The 21,885-nt window shown below is 53.8% G+C and overlaps 5 protein-coding genes across 5 annotated transcripts; 2 read left to right on the forward strand and 3 right to left on the reverse strand.

Moving 5' to 3' along the window:
• Positions 1–968: 968 nt before the first annotated feature.
• On the reverse strand, positions 969–1,995 carry CPAR01_03616 (2,3-diketo-5-methylthio-1-phosphopentane phosphatase; the record flags this gene model as incomplete). The annotated part of the gene is made up of 2 exons (XM_060487903.1): positions 969–1,840; positions 1,899–1,995. 2 exons carry the CDS (start codon positions 1,993–1,995, stop codon positions 969–971), a joined length of 969 nt encoding a protein of 322 aa, XP_060352109.1.
• Positions 1,996–2,445: 450 nt separating this feature from the next.
• Positions 2,446–3,156, forward strand: CPAR01_03617 (uncharacterized protein; the record flags this gene model as incomplete). Its single annotated transcript, XM_060487904.1, has 1 exon — positions 2,446–3,156. One exon carries the CDS (start codon positions 2,446–2,448, stop codon positions 3,154–3,156), a length of 711 nt encoding a protein of 236 aa, XP_060352110.1.
• Positions 3,157–5,389: 2,233 nt separating this feature from the next.
• Positions 5,390–6,531, reverse strand: CPAR01_03618 (coatomer epsilon subunit; the record flags this gene model as incomplete). The annotated part of the gene is made up of 4 exons (XM_060487905.1): positions 5,390–5,498; positions 5,556–5,794; positions 5,843–5,985; positions 6,039–6,531. Coding segments are annotated over 4 exons (984 nt in total), but the record flags the coding sequence as incomplete, so codon positions are not given.
• A 1,323-nt stretch (positions 6,532–7,854) lies between these two features.
• CPAR01_03619 (uncharacterized protein) lies at positions 7,855–11,223 on the forward strand (the record flags this gene model as incomplete). Its single annotated transcript, XM_060487906.1, has 2 exons — positions 7,855–9,432; positions 9,511–11,223. The coding sequence occupies 2 exons, from the start codon at positions 7,855–7,857 to the stop codon at positions 11,221–11,223; spliced, it is 3,291 nt and encodes a 1,096-aa protein (XP_060352112.1).
• Positions 11,224–13,008: 1,785 nt separating this feature from the next.
• CPAR01_03620 (SAM domain-containing protein) lies at positions 13,009–16,097 on the reverse strand (the record flags this gene model as incomplete). The annotated part of the gene is made up of 2 exons (XM_060487907.1): positions 13,009–15,872; positions 16,052–16,097. The coding sequence occupies 2 exons, from the start codon at positions 16,095–16,097 to the stop codon at positions 13,009–13,011; spliced, it is 2,910 nt and encodes a 969-aa protein (XP_060352113.1).
• Between the last annotated feature and the right edge of the window lie 5,788 nt (positions 16,098–21,885).

The raw sequence follows: 21,885 nt of genomic DNA on the forward strand, positions 1-21,885 counted from the left end.
CTGTACATATTTTCTCTTTCGGGTTCTACAGTACCCCTTTTGTCATGAGTCGGGGTCACGAGTGCTCTCTGCTGGTTTCTTGTTTCGAAAAAAAAAGTTTCTGCATCTGGGAAAGGCATTGTAATGGTGTTAATTGGGGAAGTGTGTGTGTATGTATTATTGTTTTAAGCAAGGTCGGAGGGCAAAGTTGGTCTGGCTTGGTAGTCAAGGACTTGAGAAACGGCATAGAGATGGGAAACGAAATGGATGATGACGATTGGTGTCGTTCCCTTCGGCCAAATGGATGAACGGGACGGGACTGGACTGGACTGGACTGGACAGTCGTAGGGGAACGGTTATTGTAGTACGTTTATACCCTAGTGTTTTGCTTTGGCTGGTCAGGGGAACCAGGGACACGAGAAATACAGAGGAAGAAAGCCTCTCTGGATGAGGCTTGAGTTGAATTCAAGAAGTCTTTGGAACACAGTTTGGGCGTGTCACGATGTTGATATGTGAATCTATTCCCCTCCATGTGGGAACTCGTCTCGATATACCCCTCAAAGGCAAAGTTGCTCTGTTCCAGTCGCCCTTCCGCCCGCTTCGGAGCCTCTTTTACTAGGCTCTGTTTTGTTGGATAATTCCTATGTAATACACTGGAGTGTAGAAAGTCGTAAGCAACTTCTTAGAATCGATTTCATCGTATGTCAAGGCAATCATTCGTGACGGGGGCAACAAATTGAAATGGTAAGACATTGTATCCTTGATCTGTATCTGTATCTATATCTAACGATATGGAAGATAGTTTATCGACCTCTCTTTACATCGCCAGATCTCTAATCCAAACAAAACCCTATAACCCAAGCCAACGCCAGAGTATCCAAACCATTATCTCTCAAAGCAAATTCGCACGCTATGCACCGGGTCGTCTTCAAACACAAAACGACTTGACGATAAAACAAATGAAAAGACAATCGAGTCTGACACGGCGCCTAAGCAAAGACGGGAGCAATGTTGGCCTTCTCGATACTGGGCGTGGCAACGCTGAACACCTCGGGCCACAGGAACATCTTCTCCTCGGCAGGCGTGATGGCGACGAGCTTGGGGATCGCCGACTTGCTCGACATGCGTCTCCACATGTTGGCGCGCGGGTTGAATGCGGCGGGCATACCCTTTCCGCCCGTCTTCTTGTCGTCCTCGTCGCGGATGCGCTGGATCTCGGTCTGGATATCGGCAAAGGTGTCAAAGGGGATGTAGGCAATCGAGTTCTCGACGCAGTACTCCTCCAGACGCAGGCCGCGGCGCGCAAACAGCACGTCGGCCTGGCGTGCGGCAGGCAGATCGGAGACGCCGTCACCGATGAAGACGATGAGGGGGATGGTGCCGTCCTCGCACGCCATCTCGGCCTGCTCGCGGGCCTCGCCCATGGAGAGCGCCTTGTCATGGCCGAGCTCGTTGTCGTGGCGCCAGATGGGCTTCCAGGCAGAGCCGTCGTCGGTGATCTCGGCCTCGTTGGCAACGATGTCAATGTGCGCCGAGGCGTCCTCGCCGAGAAAGGTGTCGAGGACGCGGCGGAGGATGGGCTTGAGGCCGGCGGAGATGACGTTGAAGGGGATCTCGTTGGCGATGCAGTACTTGTGGAACTCCTGGAAAGCCGGGTCGATCTCGAGCTTCTTCTCCATCACCTCGAAGCCGTCGTCAAAGGGGACGTTGAGGGATCCCCACATCTCCTCGGATACATCGCGGAAGGAGCGCTCGCCAGACTTGATTTGCTCGTCGAGGATCTCGCGCTGCTCGGAGCCGCAACCGTGGGCGTCGAAGAGAATGTGTCCGGTGTCCTGCATGAAGATTGTTCCGTCAAAGTCTGGAGGATTCATTGTCAGCAAGTGGCGAGATCCAGGGGTGAACGGAGGTGATCTTACCTGAGAAGCAGATGATCTTGCGCTTCTTGTTTTGCGAAGCAGGCAGGCCAGACTCTGCGGCGGCCTTGACTGTAGAGGGAGAGATGGCGATAGGCATTGTGGCGATTGGAAGATTGTGTATACTTTGGTTGTATCAAGATGTAGGTATCTACTGGCACTGGAAGAGATACTTATAGTCTCGATTAGATACGCAAAAGAGGTTGGGTAGTTGGGAATTAAAGTTGTCACGTCCAAGTTTCAACGGGAGGTGTCCAGCTTTAATAGAAGTCAATGCAATGCCCACATGCGATACTGCCGAACTCTCGACCGAACCGGTAACGGCAAAGAAAGGGGGAAAAGGCGCAAAGCCAGCCGGCCAGCCAAAGTATCCTCTTCACGATGACGGCCTGAATTCCGAAAGGTAGTTAGCTTTTTCTTCACACCCCTCCCCGCTACCCCCGTCCCTCCCCCGAGTCCTCCGCCAAATACGGGGCGTCAGGGCGCGCCAACCTGCATGAGCAAAGGGCTTACACGAAAGAGAAACTAGGTATACCAGAACGAGGGGGTCATGGATCATGGCCGAACAAGAAGAACCCTAGCCAAGGCCAGCCAGCCTTTGAGCGAGAAGGACTCCGCTCTCGTTGGGATTCTCAAAAGCCGCTTCCGGGATGCTACTGCACAATGGCAAGCGGCCGAGACGCCGACTCGGACGGCGTCAACGGGCGCACCGCAGACTGCCAGTCGCCAATGGACACCACATACGATGACGGCATCTCACAGGGCCCCAAAGGGCAAAGGCATCTGGCTTTTCCGAACTATGCCCACTTGGGACGTTCTAGCGCGAACGAGGAGCAGGGCCAGATTCGAGCAGTGTATGGAGTATGACTGGCTATTTCCTTTACCCCCCTTTCTCTCTGACTCTTGGGCTTTTTTTCAGAATTGCGGGATGGGTTGGCTGTACCTATTGCCACGCTCCCACACCCTCGCACGCGGAACGGAAGGCGGCCGGCTGTGCAATCTGACAAATGGCTGTGGGCGATGTGGCAGACAGCCACTTGGGGGCTCCAACCAGGTCTCAGAGTCTAGCAGAGCCTCTGATGATCGCCAGGAGAAAGATTTCTCCAACGAACCCGGAACGAGTCCAGTGGAATGGCAGTCCTTGGTTCGTACCTTGTTGGCATTCAGCCCTCCCAAAGCCGACATTCGAAAAGGTCAAAAACAAAGTGAACAAACAAAACCGTTTCCGACTGTTCGAGACAGCCACCAGAATGGCCGATAATGGCTGCAGAATCCGATGCTTCGGTCAGCGAAGCGTGCCCAATCAGTTCACTTGAGCAGGGGGGAAGGATCGGGAGGCGACATGATACATCCGTCCGAAAAGTGAGAGAGTGTGGGAAAAAAAGATAAAATCAACAGAGAAAGAAAGGTGCCACCAAACAGAACATTCCAGCCTCCCCCCCACCCCCTCCCCCGAACCACGGTCGAAAGCCTGGCCGCATCAGTACATAGGTAGACATGGGGGAAATGGGAAATATGCCACCGAGAGCGGAGTCTGAAGCCCGTTGTCCCCACATTCACTGCGCCGAGCTGATCCAAGCAAAGCAGAAAACGTAAGGAAAGTTGGGACATGAAGATGCCAGAGAGGATGAAGGTGCTGCATTGAGGGTGCGGTAGACGGCATTGCGTCGTTCCATGATGCGTGCAAGGATACATGGTGACAAGCCCACAGTCGTTTCTTTGCCAACAGCAGAGGCATGTGGCATTTGGTTGGCGGATGGGGGAAAAAACATGAGGAATTGATGGGAAAATGGCCAAATTCGAGCTACCTGCACGGTGATGTCATTCCGTCCCTCAGTGGGGCTCTTTATCGCGTTGCTTGAGGCGTAAAGTACCTTACTCCGTAGTTGCTGAGAAGAGCACCAAAAGGGCTCTAATATGCCCTGGTCCGCGTCCGACATGCAGTTTAACTGCGCTTAACCTTCAACGAGATGCGCTAGCCAAGTGACTTTTTGTTGTAACGCGATGCGACGCGATGCAGGCAAGCTTGGCCACGGTGTACGTGCCTTGGTCGTTTGGCCCCCGAGTCGTTACTAAGTTGCTGCTACACTCCAGGTCGTCTAGCCCAAGGCCCGTGGAGACGTGCATATGCATTGTGAAAGGGGCTTGAGCCTTGAGCCTTGAGGACGAGATCGAAACAATCGAGGCCGGCAATGCTGGGGCAAACGAGCGGAGCCTCCATCCTTCTCCAGTCTCCATGCTCGGAACCTGGACGTGCCCTCCATGTTCGCTGCCCTCCAATGAATCCATCCCATCTGTAGCGGCCCGGTCTGCTCATTCGTCTGGTTTCCGGTTGACTGAGGCCTCGACGAGTCCTCGCCATGCAGTTGTGCGAGGAGCATGTTCTAGCCGATCAAGGCCCATGTCCGTTTTGGCGGTGAACACAATGAGGCCTGTGCTGTACATATCAAGGTGAGCCAGACCAGTAGGAACCTGCAATCCTTCACAAAGAGTCCTTATCGACAACTTTCCATGGCGTCAAACCCCTTGCGAGCCGTCATAAGGTAGCAGACCTTGACCGGTAGATTACGGCTGATATCTTCAACCTACAGCAACCGATGACGTTGAAACCGATGACGTTGAAGGCGCTCTTTGCATGTGTCTGCAGAAATGAGATGTAGTGACTGAGCATACGTAGTATGCATCGCGCAATCTGTAAACTCGACCTTCTCTGAGCCCCGCGCGTCCGTGCAAGACCCTGAGTGCTCACTTTACTTTACCCCTCCACGTCCGGCTTCGATCCACAATGCTAGACCGGCGAGACAAGCGAGACAAAATTCGATGCTGTGCGATGCGAAAGATAGTGGCAACATTGTTTTTGGTATTTCGGATGTCCTGCTCATCACACCTTACTCAAACTCAATCCTTGCCGGAAAGTCTGCTCCGTCAGCCAGAACTGTTCAAAGCGCAAGTTCCACTGGACTATCCTGGCAGTAAGCCCTAATAGCAATTGCTTGCCTGTGATTTTTGTACTTCTTTGACTTTAAAAGTTGGGAGAAAGCCCTGAGTCAGGCGCATGGGGCCCCGGCCGTCCATTTGGCGCTTGGTGCTAATCAAGAATAGGAAGCCATGATGTCAATCTGCCGATATGTAAAGCCACCGATCCGTCACCTCGGGCGGCTTCGGTCAACCGGCCCTCTCAGTCCAGTCCCGTCCTATCATGACCCGGGGGTTTGTTCATGCATGCCCGAAACAAACAGCTGGCCAGACGGTCTCGGCGAAACCATAGACCCTTCGAGCCCTGCCGATCACTGGCGGGTCGCGCGCATCTGGCAAAGAAGGAACCGACTTTCGGATCAAGCGAGGGCGAACGGATGGGTATCTTCAAGTGGAAAGTAGTAATTCGAGTGGTCTCGTTGCGCTTTTCCGAGCCGTTGTATCTTCATTTGAGTTCCTCTAAACCGTACGCCTAACATTATGCCTCATCAGCAGTACACACCGCCCCGCTGTCTACCTTATGCAGACACCTTAGGGCTGTACTTAGTCGCCGCCTTGTCGAATAGCGCACTCTTCTCCTCCAGGTCCACAAGGAACTGGTGCTGGGGGTCCGCCGCCTTCAATTTCCTGTGTCCACGTGGTTAGCAGGTCGACTCGACGCCTTGGTCGTGCATCGGAACTTACTCCGTGAACTCCTTGGGATCTTGGCCCGAAATCACCGTCAACACCAGAAGGTTGGCAATGGCTTCGGCATAGCCTGCGTCCTTGGCCAGAGCCTGGTCCAACGCTGCCTGTGCCTCCTCTGTGCGTCCAAGGTGCAGCTCAGCAACGGCCTGCGAGACAAGAGTTGCAATGGACGACGTTGCCGGCGCCTGTGCAAGCTCCTCGAACACGTAGAAAGCCTGCTGATACTTGTCTCCGCCCTGTACTTTCTTAGTCTCGTTCTTTCATTCGTGGTGTAGTTATCGTACCTGTCTCAGACCAACCCATGACTCGGCCAAGTTGACCAGTAAACTGTCCTGTGCCCATCGTCTCGCGGCGGTAACCTCCTTGAGGGCGAGGTCGTTACGGTTCTGTTGGAGGTGGATCTGAACAATCAAGGCAACAGCGTCCACTGCGAGTCCCGGGTCAGCGCCAATTCCTTCAACTAATGGGAGGCAAACGTACAGCTTCCCTGGTGCTGTGAAAGCAAGGCAAGAGCTTCCTCTGACTTGCCCGCAGCCTGCAGGATTGTACCTCCAACAATCTGGACTGTAGCGTTCTCCCCCTCGGATGCGGCGAGCTTCTCGATGGTCTTCACGGCAGAATCCGTCTTGCCAAGTGCGCTCTCAGCGAGCGCTCTAAGGGCGACCAGTTCGGGCTCCTTCTCTCCCTGCACGTCGGCGATGACATCTTCAGCTTGACCAAGGGCGATGCGGGCTCGCAGGACTAGAACGCGGGCGGGAAGCTCATTCTCGGAGGAAAGGGCAGAAGTATCGTAATCAATGACCTCCTGGTACTGGCCTTGGTGGAAGTAGTTGTGGACGTTGATCAATTCGCCTTCGGCAGAGTAGGGGTCCATCTTGGCGGTTTCGTTCGTTCGTTCGGAGGGAGGTTGTCGTTGATGATTGATGCCAACTGACGGGCAACTGCGATGTGTTCCCCTTGACCACTTAATTGATGTGGGGGCCTTTCAAGCAACGTGGAACCCTGAGAAGACACGGAGGAAGCCGTGGCCGGGAAGGTGGATCTGCCGGGTGGTCTGTGCGCCATGGACGACCAGGAACCAACAACACCAACGTCCAGACTTGATATTTGATCATCATCCAACAGCCCACCTTGAAGACGCAAAATATTGGTGCAGGATTATGAAACTCGCTATACGTGTGGTATGGAGAGATGAATGAGGCTCTCACACCTTGCACTGTCTGAGATATAGTTTCCCCGATATTATTCCAAGTTGAACGTCTCTAATGAGGTTCACACCATCTGTTTGACAAAGCAAAGCAGCGCTCGAAAAAATCACACCTTCAGCCAAGTGGCCGTAGATCCCCAATCCATAGAAGATTCAAGCTTCATTCGATCGCCTGGTTGTACTCTCAATGCTAATCAGCAGGTTTCACAACGTTCGTGGTAGTGAGTCCTACATATCATTATCCCCAGCAATAGCTACGGGAGGTAGCAACTTCGAGCATAAAACGAGGAAAAAATGAGACGATCAGCTTCTAGTAAAGGCTGTGGGAGCAAGGTATGGGAAACATTCTCTTATAGAGACCAGGGCCAGTGCCAGTGAACACTACTTCTGATTCTATGAGTATAGGACATATGATACACGATTGAAATGTCCTCTGAGGGACCCTACATGTACTCCTCTATGAGTATTACATACTTCTCAATAGTTCGAGGTCACAATGTCTGCATTGAGGGTGCGCATTGCATCTATAAAGGAGGTGCGCTTACCAAGTCAAGTGTCCAGCCCGAAAGATGGGGCAAAGTTCATCTGGAATATCGTCTGGAATATAATGATGAATATATCAAAGACAACAATGGTAGATTGGTTTTCAATTTCTTGCTTCCTGCCACCCAGGCACAGGTGCTCTTTCCCTCAATATTTGGAGAACTACTATGCCCAAGTTTACGCATCTTCTCTCATCACACTGCATCACTCTCGACGATCACAGAAGTATCACACCTCTCGAATCCCCCAGTCACTCACCAACTTCTCTTTCATGGAAGTCATCTTCACTCCGCACCTGAGTTCTCATCTTGTAGGCTTGGTGCATGGCCTGGCTCCCATGAACTTTCTTTACCTCGTACTGCTCCCTTTTGTTGATGAAGATTTTCTCCTTGTTCTGCTTAACGGCTTATTCTTCCGAACCGCTCACGTCAAATTCCGCTTCCATCTTGCCTTTCGCCTCTCCTTCGACTGAAGTTCTAACGCACATCACTCCGTCCGGACTCGAATCACCTGACCTACCCGTCTGGTCTTCCCGCTCATCTAACGATGGATTCTTTTGACCCGCTTGAATTGAGGGAGGGGGGCCCTCAGAAGCCTGGAGGGCCCCTCGAGCCCAGCGTCCTCGACCGGAAGAGGCCAGTGGCTCGATTTCCAGACAGCTTTTCTGCCAATCTCGGTCGCAAGACTTCCTCCTTCTTTCGTCAAGACGATTTCACTCCTGGATTCGACCAAAAACCCTCATCATCTCCTCCTCCCCTTCCCGAAAGCCAGGGCATCATTCATCGAAAACGAGACGTTTTACCTGGCTCACCTTCTTCATCGAGTACTCGCGATCGTCAAACATTCGTCGCGTCTTCGGTCAAGGCAATGGTCGCGAAATTCGAAGGAGCAACTGCTACACTCGAGAAATCCGACAAGATGTCTGACCACGGAGATTTCGATCTCACCCCCGCCTCGTCGCCCGTTGCCGACAAGGGTAAGGGCAAGGCGTCGTTTGATGAGTCTACTGACACCACCGCTGCTTCTGTCGCGACTGGTGATGCTTCTCAGCCCGAGAAGAAAAAATCCGTTCGAGAGATTGTTGACCTGGAGCTTCTCAAGATGGAGAACTACTTCAATGACGAGTCCCTTGCGCGCTCTCTCGACAACTATGTTGCTCCGAAGCACATTCACACCAAGGTCAAGGTCCTTCCTCTTGAGGAAGATGAGGGCGTCTCCATGGTGAAGGCTGCTAAGATTGAACTGTGGAACAAGTTGGCTTCGCTCAACGAGGCCTTTGAGAAGCGCCACCCGTCCGCCAAGGAAGAGCGTCTCGCCCAGGAAGCTGCTTTCGATACCACCAACGCTCGTCTCGACGAAATTTTCGGAGAATCATCCAAGCAGGGTGTTCTGAATGAAGAGGCCAAGAAGTCCACCCGTGCCGAACGCAGAGCCGAGCAAAAGGCCCAGAAGAAGGCCGACAAGAAAGCCCAAAAGGCTCGCAAGGGTGAGGTTCCCGTCGCTACTGCCCCTCAGGCTGTCACTTCGCCTACCCTTGAAGAGCACACCACCAAGGAGGCTTCGCTTCGCGAGAAGTATCCAGAGATCTACGCAAAGATTGACTACTGGCGCGCTCTTGGTGCTGCCAAGAAGCCCGCCGACCTTCTCGATCCTGCCGACTCTGGTAGCGAGTACACCGACGACGTCCACTCTGAAGACGATTCGCTTCTTACAGTTCCTTCTCAGCCCGTGGCCCACGAGACCCAGACGACCACCGCCTATGGTCAAGCCGCGGAGAGCAAAAGCCAGACGAAAGAGGCCTCTACCGATGATGATTCTTCTTCTTCCGATGATGATGACTCGAGCACTGGCTCGTCCAACGGTGACCCGTTCCACTTGAACAAGTACCTCACGCCAGAGTATCAGGCAAAGGCCCAGGCTTACCTCAAGGCCTTCGACGAGGCTCAAGCTCAAGCTACAGACAAGCCTAGCGATAAGCCCGTCTACGGACCCGCTCCTCCACCTTCCTCCACTCAGTCTGGGGGAAAGACCATCGCCGGCAAGCCGACTGCCATGGATAGCCGTTCCCAGCAAACTGCGGAAAGCGACGAGTCTTACACCTTCATCCAGAGAGACCCGAAGGAGGTTGATGCGTTCTAGAGCAACGTTCGAACCTCACTTCACGTCTCCGACGATGAACTATCCGATACCGACGACGTCAAGGCTGCCAAGGTCTCTGCTGCTCAGCAGGAGCGAGATGAGATCAACCGTCGTGCGTACGAGCGCGTCAATGCCGCTCACGCTCGTGGTGAAATTGTTCACCTCGAGAATACCAAGCCGATTCGCGACACTTTCTCGACTGATATCAAGAAGGAGGACATCGTCCCCGGTTTCGGAAAGGGCAAGAACAAGCAGGCTCCTGCCGCCTTCGACGAGGAGGTCTACGCCGACCGCTCGATTGCGTCTCACACCATGAAGCCTGCTCCGCTTCGCATCCCCTCTCGCGCCAAGCAGCCTGCGGTCGACAACGACAAGCCCGGCGCCAAGGACGCCTCGCAGGCTCAGAGAAAGACGCCCTCTGTCTCCGATGCTCCGCGCTCGTCAAACTCCAGTAGGTACCGCATGGTTGCTGGAGAGTCCACCTCCTTCACTCAGGCCTACAACGGCAACAACCCGTTCCTGAACAGAACCACGAGCGGCTTTTCCACTCAGAGCGGCGGTCCGAGAAGTAGCGGTAGCGCTCGCAACTTCAGCTGGCCCAAGAGACCCAAGAGCAGCAAGTACGACTTTGTCGACAGTGATGACGAGGAGGCCACCAAGGAGAAGAAGTCGGACAAGACCCCGGCTCAGACTCAGACCACCACATCTAGCAGTAGTAGCTCCCCTAGGACTCTTCTGGATAACACCAAGTGCCTGACCGGCTTCACTCGCAAGATGGCGCCGCTCCCAAAGCCCCCGGTCGATGACGAGACTGGCGCCCACCAGAGCTTCACGCCTGAGGAGTACAAGACCGTCATCCAGGACGAGTTTAACCGTTTCGTCCAGCAGTCTCCCGAGAAGAAGGCGCGCGATCTCGAGACGGCTCTTGCCATCCTTAACGGTGTCCCATCTGCGTCCTCGTCCGCCAGCCGTACCCCGACTGCCCCGGCTCCCGCTGCTGCCTCGGACAACATCACTCGTCAGACCGTGACTGTCAACCCTTCCCTGCAGCGTCCTGCTGTCCGCCTCGCCGGCGCCACCGCCCTCCCGCCCACGCCCGCCACGTCTGTTGTTCCCGCGACCATGTCCCAGCAGATGGCTGATCTGGATGACTTCTTCGCGGAGGAAAATGGCCACTATTACACCACCTCCGGCCCTGCCGCCGTGGGCTCCAGCTACGCCTCGAGCTACAACTCCACCGCCTCCACTGGCGAGAAGAACCAGGGGGGGAAGGAGAGCCAGTACAAGGACGAGCCCTGGAATGATCCCAACTACCACGAGGAGGCCCTCTCCCACGGCTATGCCTTCAAGAAGACGGGCTACAACAATCTTCCTGACGACATGGACCCTGTCCCCCTCACCCGCGGCCAGCGCCGTGAGGTCCTTGAGCACTACGGCATGACCGAGGCAGACTACCCTGCTCCTCCCGTCGGCTACCCCAACCCTCCCGGCCCCGAGCCCGGCACCGTCGCTCCCCCTTGCCCCTCGCGCCCTGCTCCGTCTGTTCCCGGCCGGGTCACTCCGGCTGGCAGCATCGGCGGAGGAGATAGCAGCGCCTCCAGCACCCACGGCGGCTACAGCGACGCTTTCGCTCCTGCTCAGGCTTATACTCAGGCTCAGGCTCCTGCTACTTTCCAGAGCCTCCGCACCCCTCGTCGCTTCCGTCGCGCTGCGACTGCGCCCCCGGCGCCTGCTCCCGACAGCCCTGCTCCTGGCTATGACGCTGACTGGTTCTGAACGAATGAATGATGAAGAAGCATGACAATATGAAGACGAAGAGACGCATGAATGAATCGATTTACGAAACGATTCGAGGCGTCCTTTTTCTTTGCTGCTTTACGGAATGCTACTGCTTGTTTTGCTTGCGACAATTAACGAAAAATTGAGAAAATAACAAAAAAAAAAAAAAAAAAGCAGCAACGACGAGATGCTCAGAGTACCCATCATGGAAGCATCGTCGTCGAACGGAAACTTGGCATGGAATCTCTCTGCATTTCCTTCCCCTGGAACTGTTCTTGAGATCAACCCGCCTGGATTCCACGTCGCGACATGGCTTCAGTACACAAGCACCCAAAAAAAAAAAAGTTACGAAATCAACATAATACCCGCAAAAAAAAACAAAAAGACAACATGTTGGATCGTAGGAAATGGATAGTCACTTCTTCGACTTACCACTCTTCCCCCCTCGAGTGAGGAGGTACTATCTGGGAAAAAGAGATCAAGACAGGCAACGTTTTCTCTTGCTTTTGACAGAAGAATCTGGCTTACTCTCGACTCCTTCCAAGATTTTGCAACTCTACTCGTTCTTGTTAGAACACGACTCTGGGAGATATCCTGTTCTCTCGAGAAAAAGGAGAATTCCTCATAGTTAAACCCCCTGTTTTGCAAATGGCAGTCGCATCTCGCAATCGTCTTTTTGCATGTTTGAGAACACCCTCGATTTTTCAGGGCACGCGGCCGTGACGAGATGAGTTTGAGGAAAGGAGGAATCGGACAGGATGGGATATGGTGGGGAAAAGGGAACGATATCCTCGTGAACACTTTCATTCTTGATTGATCCCCTCTTGAATCAAAGGTTGTCAGCCTAGCCGACCAAAGTAGATAGTCAACAGAATCGACCAAATTTGGATCGAGACACCGGAGGTTTTAGCTCCATTTCCTCCTCGCGTGACGTATGACTGGCAATGAACCTGCAACTACGCTTAATCGTATTGACTCGTGATAAGTTTGATAGGACCTCCCTTTTCCATACATCATGAGACCGATACCCAAAGACCGTCCACTCAAAATACCTGGCCCTCCTTCCTTCCCTTCGGCGAGCTCTTCCTTCTGCCAGGTCCTCGCGTCCTTCCTTCCCCTGTTCATCAGGCTGCTTACACCCTCCTGCCCGTCCTTGCTCTTCCGACAATCTTGAGATGCCAGATACTTCATCTCCTGGTCCGATGTCAATGTAAGCAGCCTGCGGCAACAAATCGCTCTCTCTTCCACCTATGTCGCCAGAGAGAATCCTGTCGACACGCACACACAAACATAGAGGCATCAGAAGTTCAGAAAATTGTTTTAATTAGGTATCATCCCCCTAACCATGGCATATCAGCCCCTGTCGGGAGACAAAGGCCATTGTGCCGACTCCATTCATCAACGTAGCCTCTAGTGCGCGTTAAAGGACCTCCTTCTTCTCCTGTGTATGTACAGCATCGGATGCTGTGCTGCCAACAGAGTCTATGCCCTCTCTACAGAGCGACTCGACAGCCATAGGAAGAAAGAGAGTAAAAAAAGTGAAAAAGGAAACAAAGGGAATCACTCTTGTGAAAATTATTCGCTCGTATGTCCAGGTCCATCGCCCTTCCTTGCTGGATCTTCTGGCTCTCCTCAAGCAATCCCAGATACGCCGCCCCTATGCGGAATTCGTGTCCCTCATACATGACAAAGGTATATATAGAAAGGTCCCATCGTACAAGAAAGGAAGGAAGGAAGGGGAACTGATTAAGTGCCGCAAACACGCTCAAAAGGGTTCCACCTCTAAGCACTCTGTGGCGGTGCTCCGGCCGTGCCATTGTTCTCCGATTCAAAAGCCAACTTCCGAGGGTCAGCACTCTCCACCTTGGGAAAGTTTGGCTTCTCCATGCCGGATACCCCGCTGTCGGTCTCTCCAAAGGTGATTCCGAGGGAGTCTGCGTTCTTCTTCGCCTCGAGTGCTCGTCTTCTCTCGTCTTCTTGAGCTTCTTCGAGGTTCATCAACGCAGGAGGGCGGTGTCGCTGCTGTCTTGCCTTGGCGAGGGAAATGGTCTTTTGTTGATACGTCGTTGTTATCGCCTGGGTATCATCTCGGTCAATGGTAGCCTTCATGAGGGCTGCCATCCACAGTCTTCCTGACTTGAGATTGGGGACTGCAAAGTAGTGAACAGTCGGTTTGGTGAAGTTCACGGCGCGGGACAGGCCTGCGCGTGGTGGAACAAGCTTAAAGATGAACATGGTATCATCTCCCTTTTCTCCAGAGGCGTTGGCGTCGTGCCCGGTGGTAGCACCTGCGCCAGTGAGCTTGGCGTGGAGTCCGGTCAGCTGTTCATTGTCGGCTGGAAGAACACGGTGGAAGGAGATATCAATGAGTCCCTTCTCTTGATCGTCATTCTCCGAGTAGTAGTATGAAAGTCGGCGTCCCTTGAGCACAAACAATCGAGGCTTCCATGTTGTCATGAGGTTGGAGCTCTTCTTTCTCATCCACCCGCTGTAGTCGGCATCTTTGACGGCTTCAGCGGGGCTGATCTTCAATAGTCCTCGTTGGTAAGCACTCGTCTCCTTCTTGCCCTTCTTCCTGCTGCCCTTGCTCGCTACGGTGGTGGCAGTGCTAGGGCTCTTTGCGGTATCAGGGGAATCGAGCTCGAAGCTGGGCCCCGCAGAGGGAGTACTCGATCCAGTTCTAGCGGGCGAGGGTAAAGGCGAGTCCTTCAGAGATGGGTCGATTGGCGAAGCCACCTTGTTGCGATCGCTCGAGACTGAATCCGAAATTGCGCGCAAGCCGGCCACCTTCATCGAGGGCTTCACAACAGCGGAAAGCCACTCAGCGTGAATTCCCTGGCGGGCCGCAGGAGACTCGGGCACCGGAGAGGCACGAGTCTTGCCTTCAAGTTTCGTGACGCTGGGTGCTCCAACGTCCTTGACGGGAGGCACGGGCCGCGCAGACTGAGTGGTGCTTGTTGAGGCAGTTCTTCTGTGGGCGGTGGACTGCATGCCGTAGTATTTTTGCGCGGCAGGGGAGGCCACGCTGTCACGGTTCGAGTCGACGCTTCCGAATCTTGAGTGCCTCGAAATAGCGGTAGCACTACGCACCCGTTGCTCCTCAGCGTAACTGTTCTTTCGGCCGTGGCTGGCGGTGCTATCGCGCTTCCTAAGCACGTTGCGGCGTCGGCCATCGACTTCAGTACCGCTAAAGTACCCGCGGTCGGTATCGATGGCGGACTCGGGAGCGTGTAGACCAGACTGTTGCATGACGTCTTGAAGCCCGGTAGAAGAAAGTGGTCGGCTTGAGGCGCTGCCAAGGGTCCAGTTCCTGTCAAATGATGGTTGCTTCTTATGAGCGCCATCGGTCTGGGGAAACGTTCCACTCGTGGCCAGCTTCGGTGTCACGGTGCTGGCCATAGGTTGTCCCGTCAAACGGAAGTCGGTGGACGACGAGTGCCTGCGAGAGTGGTGCAAATCTCTGACGGACGCAGCCGAAGGTCGTTTCATGTGAGATGGACGGGTGGGACTGTCGACAATCGGGGAGACTGGCGACACAATTGATGCTGTATCTAACTTCGGCGTTTGCGAAAAGGAAAGGCGCTTGCTTGAAAATGACATGGCTCTGTCGTCAACCGGTGTCATCCTGGGCATTGAGCTGGTCAGGGTGTCGGCGCGGCTTCTAGACCGCTTGGCATCTTCCGAACCCACGTCACTGCCGTATGTCTGTGTCGTCCTTCTCGTCGTAATACCTAGGTTGTTACACTCGTCTTGCAGAGACTTGATTTTCTGCCACGTCTTGAGTCTCCTACCAACAGAACCCAGTTCGAATGCCTTGATGAAGAGGGAACTCTGGTCCATACCCAGCAAGACTTCACCGGTAATCTCTTGGTCGCGGAATACTTCGCAGTGCGATTTCTCAACGCCAACTGTGAATAGATACTCGGCAACTTGGTCCGGTGTCCATGCCTCCACCTCGGATCGACTATGCATGCCCTCCTCTTCTTCGTCCGTTTCTTCGCCATGGATGTAGGACATTCGATGATCGAGCTGAGCACTGTATTCGCTACCAGAGTCGGTGGGAGGGGCACGCATTGCGCCGTTGCTAGGCGTAGAGCGCAAATCGGTAATATGCTCGTCGATAACGTTGAGGGTTTCGCTGAGTACATGATCCTGATTCGTGTTGATACGGCCGAGGGCCGCGGAGGGCGGCGCACTCACGGCTGGCGGCACACTCTCGATTGGAGCGGTTTCCTGCTTGATGTTGTTGAGAGGTAGAGTAACGGGGGCCGGAGACTCGGGTGGTGGCGTGGGAGTGGGTGGAGCGGCGGGGGTGGTAATCTTGTCGTCGGTCGGGTCGGGAGGGTTTGTTTGTTTGGATTCGTTCACCACTTCGGGCAGCGTTGCTAGTGGTTTCGAGAAGTTGTTCGCGGGTGCTGTCTTCGGAGCTGGCCTGGTATAGACTGAACCATGGATGATGAGCTTCTTGTTGTTTGCATAGGTTGGGTGCCATGTAGACGAACCTTCGGGAAACAGGCCGCTGTTTCCGTTGACGAGGTGCTTGCCCAGAAACCATCCATCTCCAAACTCGTCATCTCGTTCTATTAACTCAACTCGGTCGCCCTTGGTTAGGCTCAATTCGTCAGAGCTGCGAGCAATAAAGTCATCTGCAAGAAGAGAAAGACGTCAGATGGAATTCCACAGCGGAGAGACCCGGCCCGGGGCTGTCAAGGGCGGGGAGACGAAGATGCTGCATGACGCGAGCGAATACGAGTGACGAGGAGCGGGACAAGGCGGGCGAGTGGGCTCAGGCGTTGTTAGCGGGATGAGTGGAATATGAACTTACGTATGACCAAGAGGGTATCGCCAACTTCTGGCTTCTGGAGAGCCATGATGTCGACGATGCCAGGCGCCGCGACAAATGCGGATGGCGTTTGCTGAAGAGAATGAGTTGTAACGGGATCAATACATAGGAGATGAGTTCGCTGGCTGGGCAGCCTGGTCTGGGCTGGACTTGACTTGGGTGCGACAACGACAAGGGGGGTGGAGACGTGCTGCTGGCGAAGCGAAAAAAAGAGTGGCAGTAGCCAGGGATTGTCAGTTGTTCGGCAGCTGGGACCAGGTAGGTATTAGGTGGTGACCGTGGTGGGCGGATAAGATGGTGAGGAGAAGTCGGATTGGAGGAGAGAAGGGCGAGGGTGGTGAATGGGAGATGATTGCGGACCGGGGTGGAAAGACAGGAAGGAGCAAAAGTTGGATGTGTTGACGATGGCCCCCAAAAAGGTTGTTTTTCTTGTCAATATGTCGAGGGCAAAAGGTTGGTGGTTGACGTTTCTTTCCCACGAGTATGAGGTCTCCTAGTCGTTCTCGTGTCGGACTCTCCTGGGCCGGCCACTCGGTGTGGTTACTGGTCTTGTCGGGCTGAAGAGCTGACTGCCGACAGCGTAAGAAAAAAAGTGGCGAGTTGTTGAAAAAGGGTCGTTGCTAGCTCGGGGGAAGCAATGGAAGCTGAGGTGCGAGGTTGGAGTTGCTCAAGGCAGTGTTGTGGGATGTGATTGGGGGACACAGAATTGGCGTAAAGGGCCGCTATTGGGTCATTGCGACGTAGAGGTAGGGCGCATAGACGACGCTGGGGACTTTAGTGGACGGATGATGGAGTAGGACGGGTCAGACGAAGCTGGAGTTTATGGTGGTGAGGCGATCCCAAATGGAAGGCTTCTGCCGTCCGCTGTACCGCTGTGCCGCTGCACCTGCACCTGCGCTGCGCTGCGTAAGGTATGCGCAGACCTCTTTGCAGTAGCTGGTTTGTGGTCTGGCTCGAGAAGCTACCTAATGAGATGCAGACCTCGAGGTTAGTTTGGTGGGTTTGGTCAATGTGAGGCCGACTGGGCAGTCGTGGGCTGGTGGTAAGTTGCTGACGGGTGTTTGATGTGGTTGTAAGGGGGAGGGGAGGAGAAGCCCGTACCGTGAAGGCCGAAAGTCTAATGTCTAATCCAATTGACGTCGAATTGTCGTTGTCGTCGGTAGAGCAAATATGCGATACGAGGCAGAGAAAGACCTGTCTTGGTGTTGTTCCTTCCTGAGGCAGAGTCGAGCATGTGCGATCCGCAGGGATGGATAACAAGAAGAAGGAAAAAGAAGAAGCAAAGGTGAGCCGTGAAGTGCACGGAACTAGAAGGTGGCAGGAAGGGGTCGCACGCTTGGGTTTCGAGTTGGGACGGAAGGAAGGGGCCGCGAGATGGTGGTGGTCTGGTCGAGGTGCAACTGATGGATGGGATGAGTGCCCGGATGAGTGAGGTGAGGTGAGGTGAAGCCTAAGGCGACAGCAGACGATTACTGGCTGGAGCTGAAGCCGTGAGACCTGTGTCCTAGGAAACCTGACAATAAGGTGAGGTCAAGTAGTAGGAAGGAATGGAAAAAGGCCCAAATAAGGAAGGGGGCTTGCTGATACGGGGACCGTGTGACGAAAGCGAAGCTGACGATGCGGGACGCCCAATGCAAGGGACAGCAGCGTCCGTGAACCCGTCCCTGTTCCTGTTGGTTGAAGTCGCCGTGGCTTTCTGTGCTCAAGGCAAGGTGCGGCACCTTGAAGATGATGATCAGACCAAGGTTCAGAGCGCGCCAAAGGCGATTGCGTACTCGTTGGATCCGGCCGGGCGGGAATGGATTTGGGACCCGGTGCTGCTGCTGCTGCTGCTGTTCTCTACACCGAGAAACAACACGCAAAGCAATGGATGATGGATGACGAATGGTGACGGTGGAGCTAAGGTGGTACAATCTAAAAGTCAAGCAGGTGCGAAGAGTCTGGTTATACAACAATAGTTTTGCATCCACAGGTAAAGTAGTAGGTATTTGCTGAGACTAGAGAAGGGCCCGATAAATTTGCCTGATGAGGCGCAGTTTGAAAGGGACGGGCAATATAGAATAAAGAACCGCTTCTCGGTCTTCAACGAAACACACAAAGGCCAGGAAGAGGCGCCTTCAAGCCAAAGTATCTATGTGGAGGCACAGAAGGACTCCCGGTTGATCTCTCTTCAAATTGCAGTGAGTGCCTTCCTAACATTAGAGAAGCTAAAACAAAAAGTAAAGTGCGGATTAAACTTGACAGGAGGCAAAAGGTGCCGCTGAACGGCGCGAATGATGCGAATGCTGCGAGTGATCAATCTGGAAGGCCAAGAGCTGGAATGGAAAGGCAGGCCCAGGCCGGGGCCTCCCTCCCTCCTTCCCACCTATCCGCTCTTACCATCACGGCAAATCTCACCTCAACCAGACGGGACCTGCTAGATCTATCCCAGTAGGGCAGGTCCCTTAAAAGACGCGATATTGGAACTTGCCATGCAGAAGGACACGCATCATACACACTGCAATCTTTACTACCTGACCATCCAGACCCGTGGGAAACGTGGTTAGAGTTCACTGTTGCGAGTAGCAGATGGCGAATGAAGTCACTGACACGAAGAAGACCTTCTTCACGATCTGACACCATCCCGAATTCCTGTCTCGGCCACATCATCAGAATTTACTATGAGATTCCACCTGCGGGAAAGCGGATGGGTCTTGTTTTGTTTCGGCTTCCGGCTCATTTTGGCTTCCTTGCCCTTTCGTCGCCTCTCATACCTCCACAATCCACAACACAACACATCCGACACCTTTACGATGTGCAAAGGCAGCCCGTAACACCGTCGACCTACCGTTGACCAGTATAGCCCGTCGCCGTGCCATGCTGACGAGTTCCCCGTTTCTTCCGTCGCTAGGACATGCTTGGCTCCAAGCTCACCCATTGCGTAGCCAACCGAACGGACAGTCACGGCCGTGATCACGCATCCCTATCTTTTGGTATCCACCCCGAAGGAACAACACACCGGCGGTCCGTCCGGTGCCCGTCACCAAGTTTCGCCATTTCGCCATGCGTCAAAAGACCAGACTTTACACGCGCCACGAGGCCCAGCGGAACCAGGGCATTGCTGTTCCCCGTTTCCTCGTGGACACCAGCAAGACGATTGGGAGTGGGAGGGGGCCGGGAGGGGTATCTTGCAGCGAGTGTGCAGCGGCTGGCCCCCCCCGGCACAGCAAGGATGGCCCGGAGCCGCGAGCAAACCGCTGGCCCCAGACACGCCCAATCACGATGGCTGTCTGTGTCGGTCGTCGTGGGAGTGGCAAGGTGATGCCCGCTTCGCCAATGCAGTTAATCTGCTTGCTTTTTAACATTCGGGCGCGTCCACCTCGAATCACGGCCAACTGGGAAAATTGACAAGCCAGGGCAGGCTGGGGCGGCGCGCAGACTCACGTGCCAACTATTTCCCATCTCTTTCCATCCATACTGAATGAACTTGGGGAACCAAAGTTCGACAAAAGAGGACGAAAGATTCTGCATTACATAATCCATCTGCATGGCAGACCTGCGCTTTCAATCCCCCAGAATAAGCAATTCGATAATCGAAGCTAGCGAGATGGACCATCGGAGTTGCTTCCACAAGTTGACAAGTATCCGTACACTAAGCATGCGGTGCAGTCCCCCGGCCTGGCCGCCATCAGATACAAGCGTGCAGAAGAACGACACTTCTTCAGATGTTCTAGGTGTCCGTTCTGAAATCGCCTTTTGAATTCTTTGCCCTGCTTTTGGCTACTTCTGTTTGATAAAGTAAGTACGAGCTTGACCGTATGTGAGGGAATGGTTTGGATACAGGCCAGGAAGTTTGTCCTGCCAGTATCGACTTCTAACATGGCGCAGCCTCTTGATAGGGCTCTGGAGCCCGAGGCTGGACATATCGATACCCCTCGGCTGATGAGGAGAATGATCACAACGTCACACACAGGCATCGGTGGCTTATATACCTCAGAAGCCCCAATAGCTGTGATGAGACTGGTTACACAGAGTTTGTGTTCTGGAAAACAGGAGAAGCAACAGTGACAAAGCAGACAAAGAACTGCCGCATCTTGTCATACCCATCGCCCCAGTGCCCTGAGCCACTGTCAACGGTGAGAGACAAGACATCAACGATGTGGAAGCAAGGGGTGTGTGCCATGAGGTCCGGTGTCAAGTTGCATACCTACCTATCTCTGAGTGTGTGAAGGGAGGTTTTCCAGAGCGCAAACAGAAACATTCATATACCCGGACGCCTTTCAAATACAGGTGACCTATTTGCATGTGGATGTGAACTTTCTATATATAGCTAGCTCTCGATTTACTGCGTATATTCCATTGAATTCTTGAAAGACAATCAGGGGCCATTGTAGGGTTACTCTTTGATTTCGAAAGCAAGGGGACTCTGTCGCCGGACCCATCTTCATCTGGTTTCTATGACTTTAACACATTATCTAACCCCATCACCTACCGGGAAGTCCTGAGCTAAGTTCACATTCAACCTTTGGATGTTTGCTAGGAAACCGCATTGTGAAGAAAAGAGTGTAGGTAGGCCTCCATGATTTGCCTCTCTCCCTGCTGGTGTTGATATGCCCATGCCTGGAGTACGTGCGCACAAACATACATTAGGTATGCACGAAATGGTCTCATAAGTTCATGATATCTTGCGCAAGTGTTGCGGAAGGGGACACTATGCTCAACTTCTCAAGGTGCGCGACGAACAATTATGATGAATGAATGCCTCGATTGTGGCTCCACTCAGCACTTGTCATCGGTGCCATCCAAGCCATCGCAAGTCGATCTAGAACGAGACGGGTATCGTGTCGAATAGCGACTAGCCAAGTACCAAGCCGAATTCAGACTAACGCATCCCCACCTCACCAATCGTCAGGGCCACCCCCGGTCACTACCATCTCGGCTCCGGCCTTAGCCTGGCAATTGGCAAACATCTCCCCCGTCGTCCCATCCCAAAGTGTTCCAGTGGGCTCTTCCATTTACTCCAATCTTCCAGCATCCATTTGGGCGGTCCTATTCCATTAATTCTGGCCGTTACCCCCAAACTTTGGTGCACGTCCCCTGCAATAATCGACTTTCTCCCATCCAATTTGGCCCAACCCGGAACTTTCACCACCGTCGCCGAGGTTTTTCCCGTCCCGAATGTCGGATCGTCACTTCAGTTGTGGAAAGACCAACCCAACTGAAGTAGATCTCTTTTACACTGCTACCTTGTTTGGATACACCCTCGAGTTTCACCGATAGTCTTCCCAGCAGCGCGTTGCTGTCCACAGCCACCAGTTGACGGGGGTCTCCTCGGCCGCATACCGGAGAAAACAATACGCCACGCCGGACGTCTGCGACACACCTATTCGAGCTCGTTGCTTTGCTATACACATCTACTCACTCGCCTTACCTTGACCTCGGTCACGACGAAACCCGCCGATGAACTTCACCCTACGAGATATCTGAGGCGCGCCTTCCCGAGACCTGCGCCATCGCGCCTGCCGTTGTGTCGAATATTGCTGTTCGCTGAAACGGGACGAGACCTCAAGGTGCAAGAGTCCTGGAGGCAAGAGGGGTCGAACCGCACTCTCCCTCTTGGTTCAACCACCACCCTTCCACTTGAGACGGTCGCTCTTTCCCCTAGGCATCGACGCAGAGCCTGCTTCCGACTTCGACTCTGACTTTTGTTGGCTGGCGACCTGTCACTTCAGAGCTAGCTGAGACTTCGGCCTCATGGTACGCCCACACTTTTACTTTTCCTTTCTCTTGATAAACCACAGCCTCGTTAATCAGAATGGCCGACTCCAGTCTCGCTC

Source organism: Colletotrichum paranaense (assembly GCF_030867605.1).
Source record: "Colletotrichum paranaense strain IMI 384185 chromosome Unknown Scaffold_3.1, whole genome shotgun sequence".
Classification (NCBI taxonomy): domain Eukaryota; kingdom Fungi; phylum Ascomycota; class Sordariomycetes; order Glomerellales; family Glomerellaceae; genus Colletotrichum; species Colletotrichum paranaense.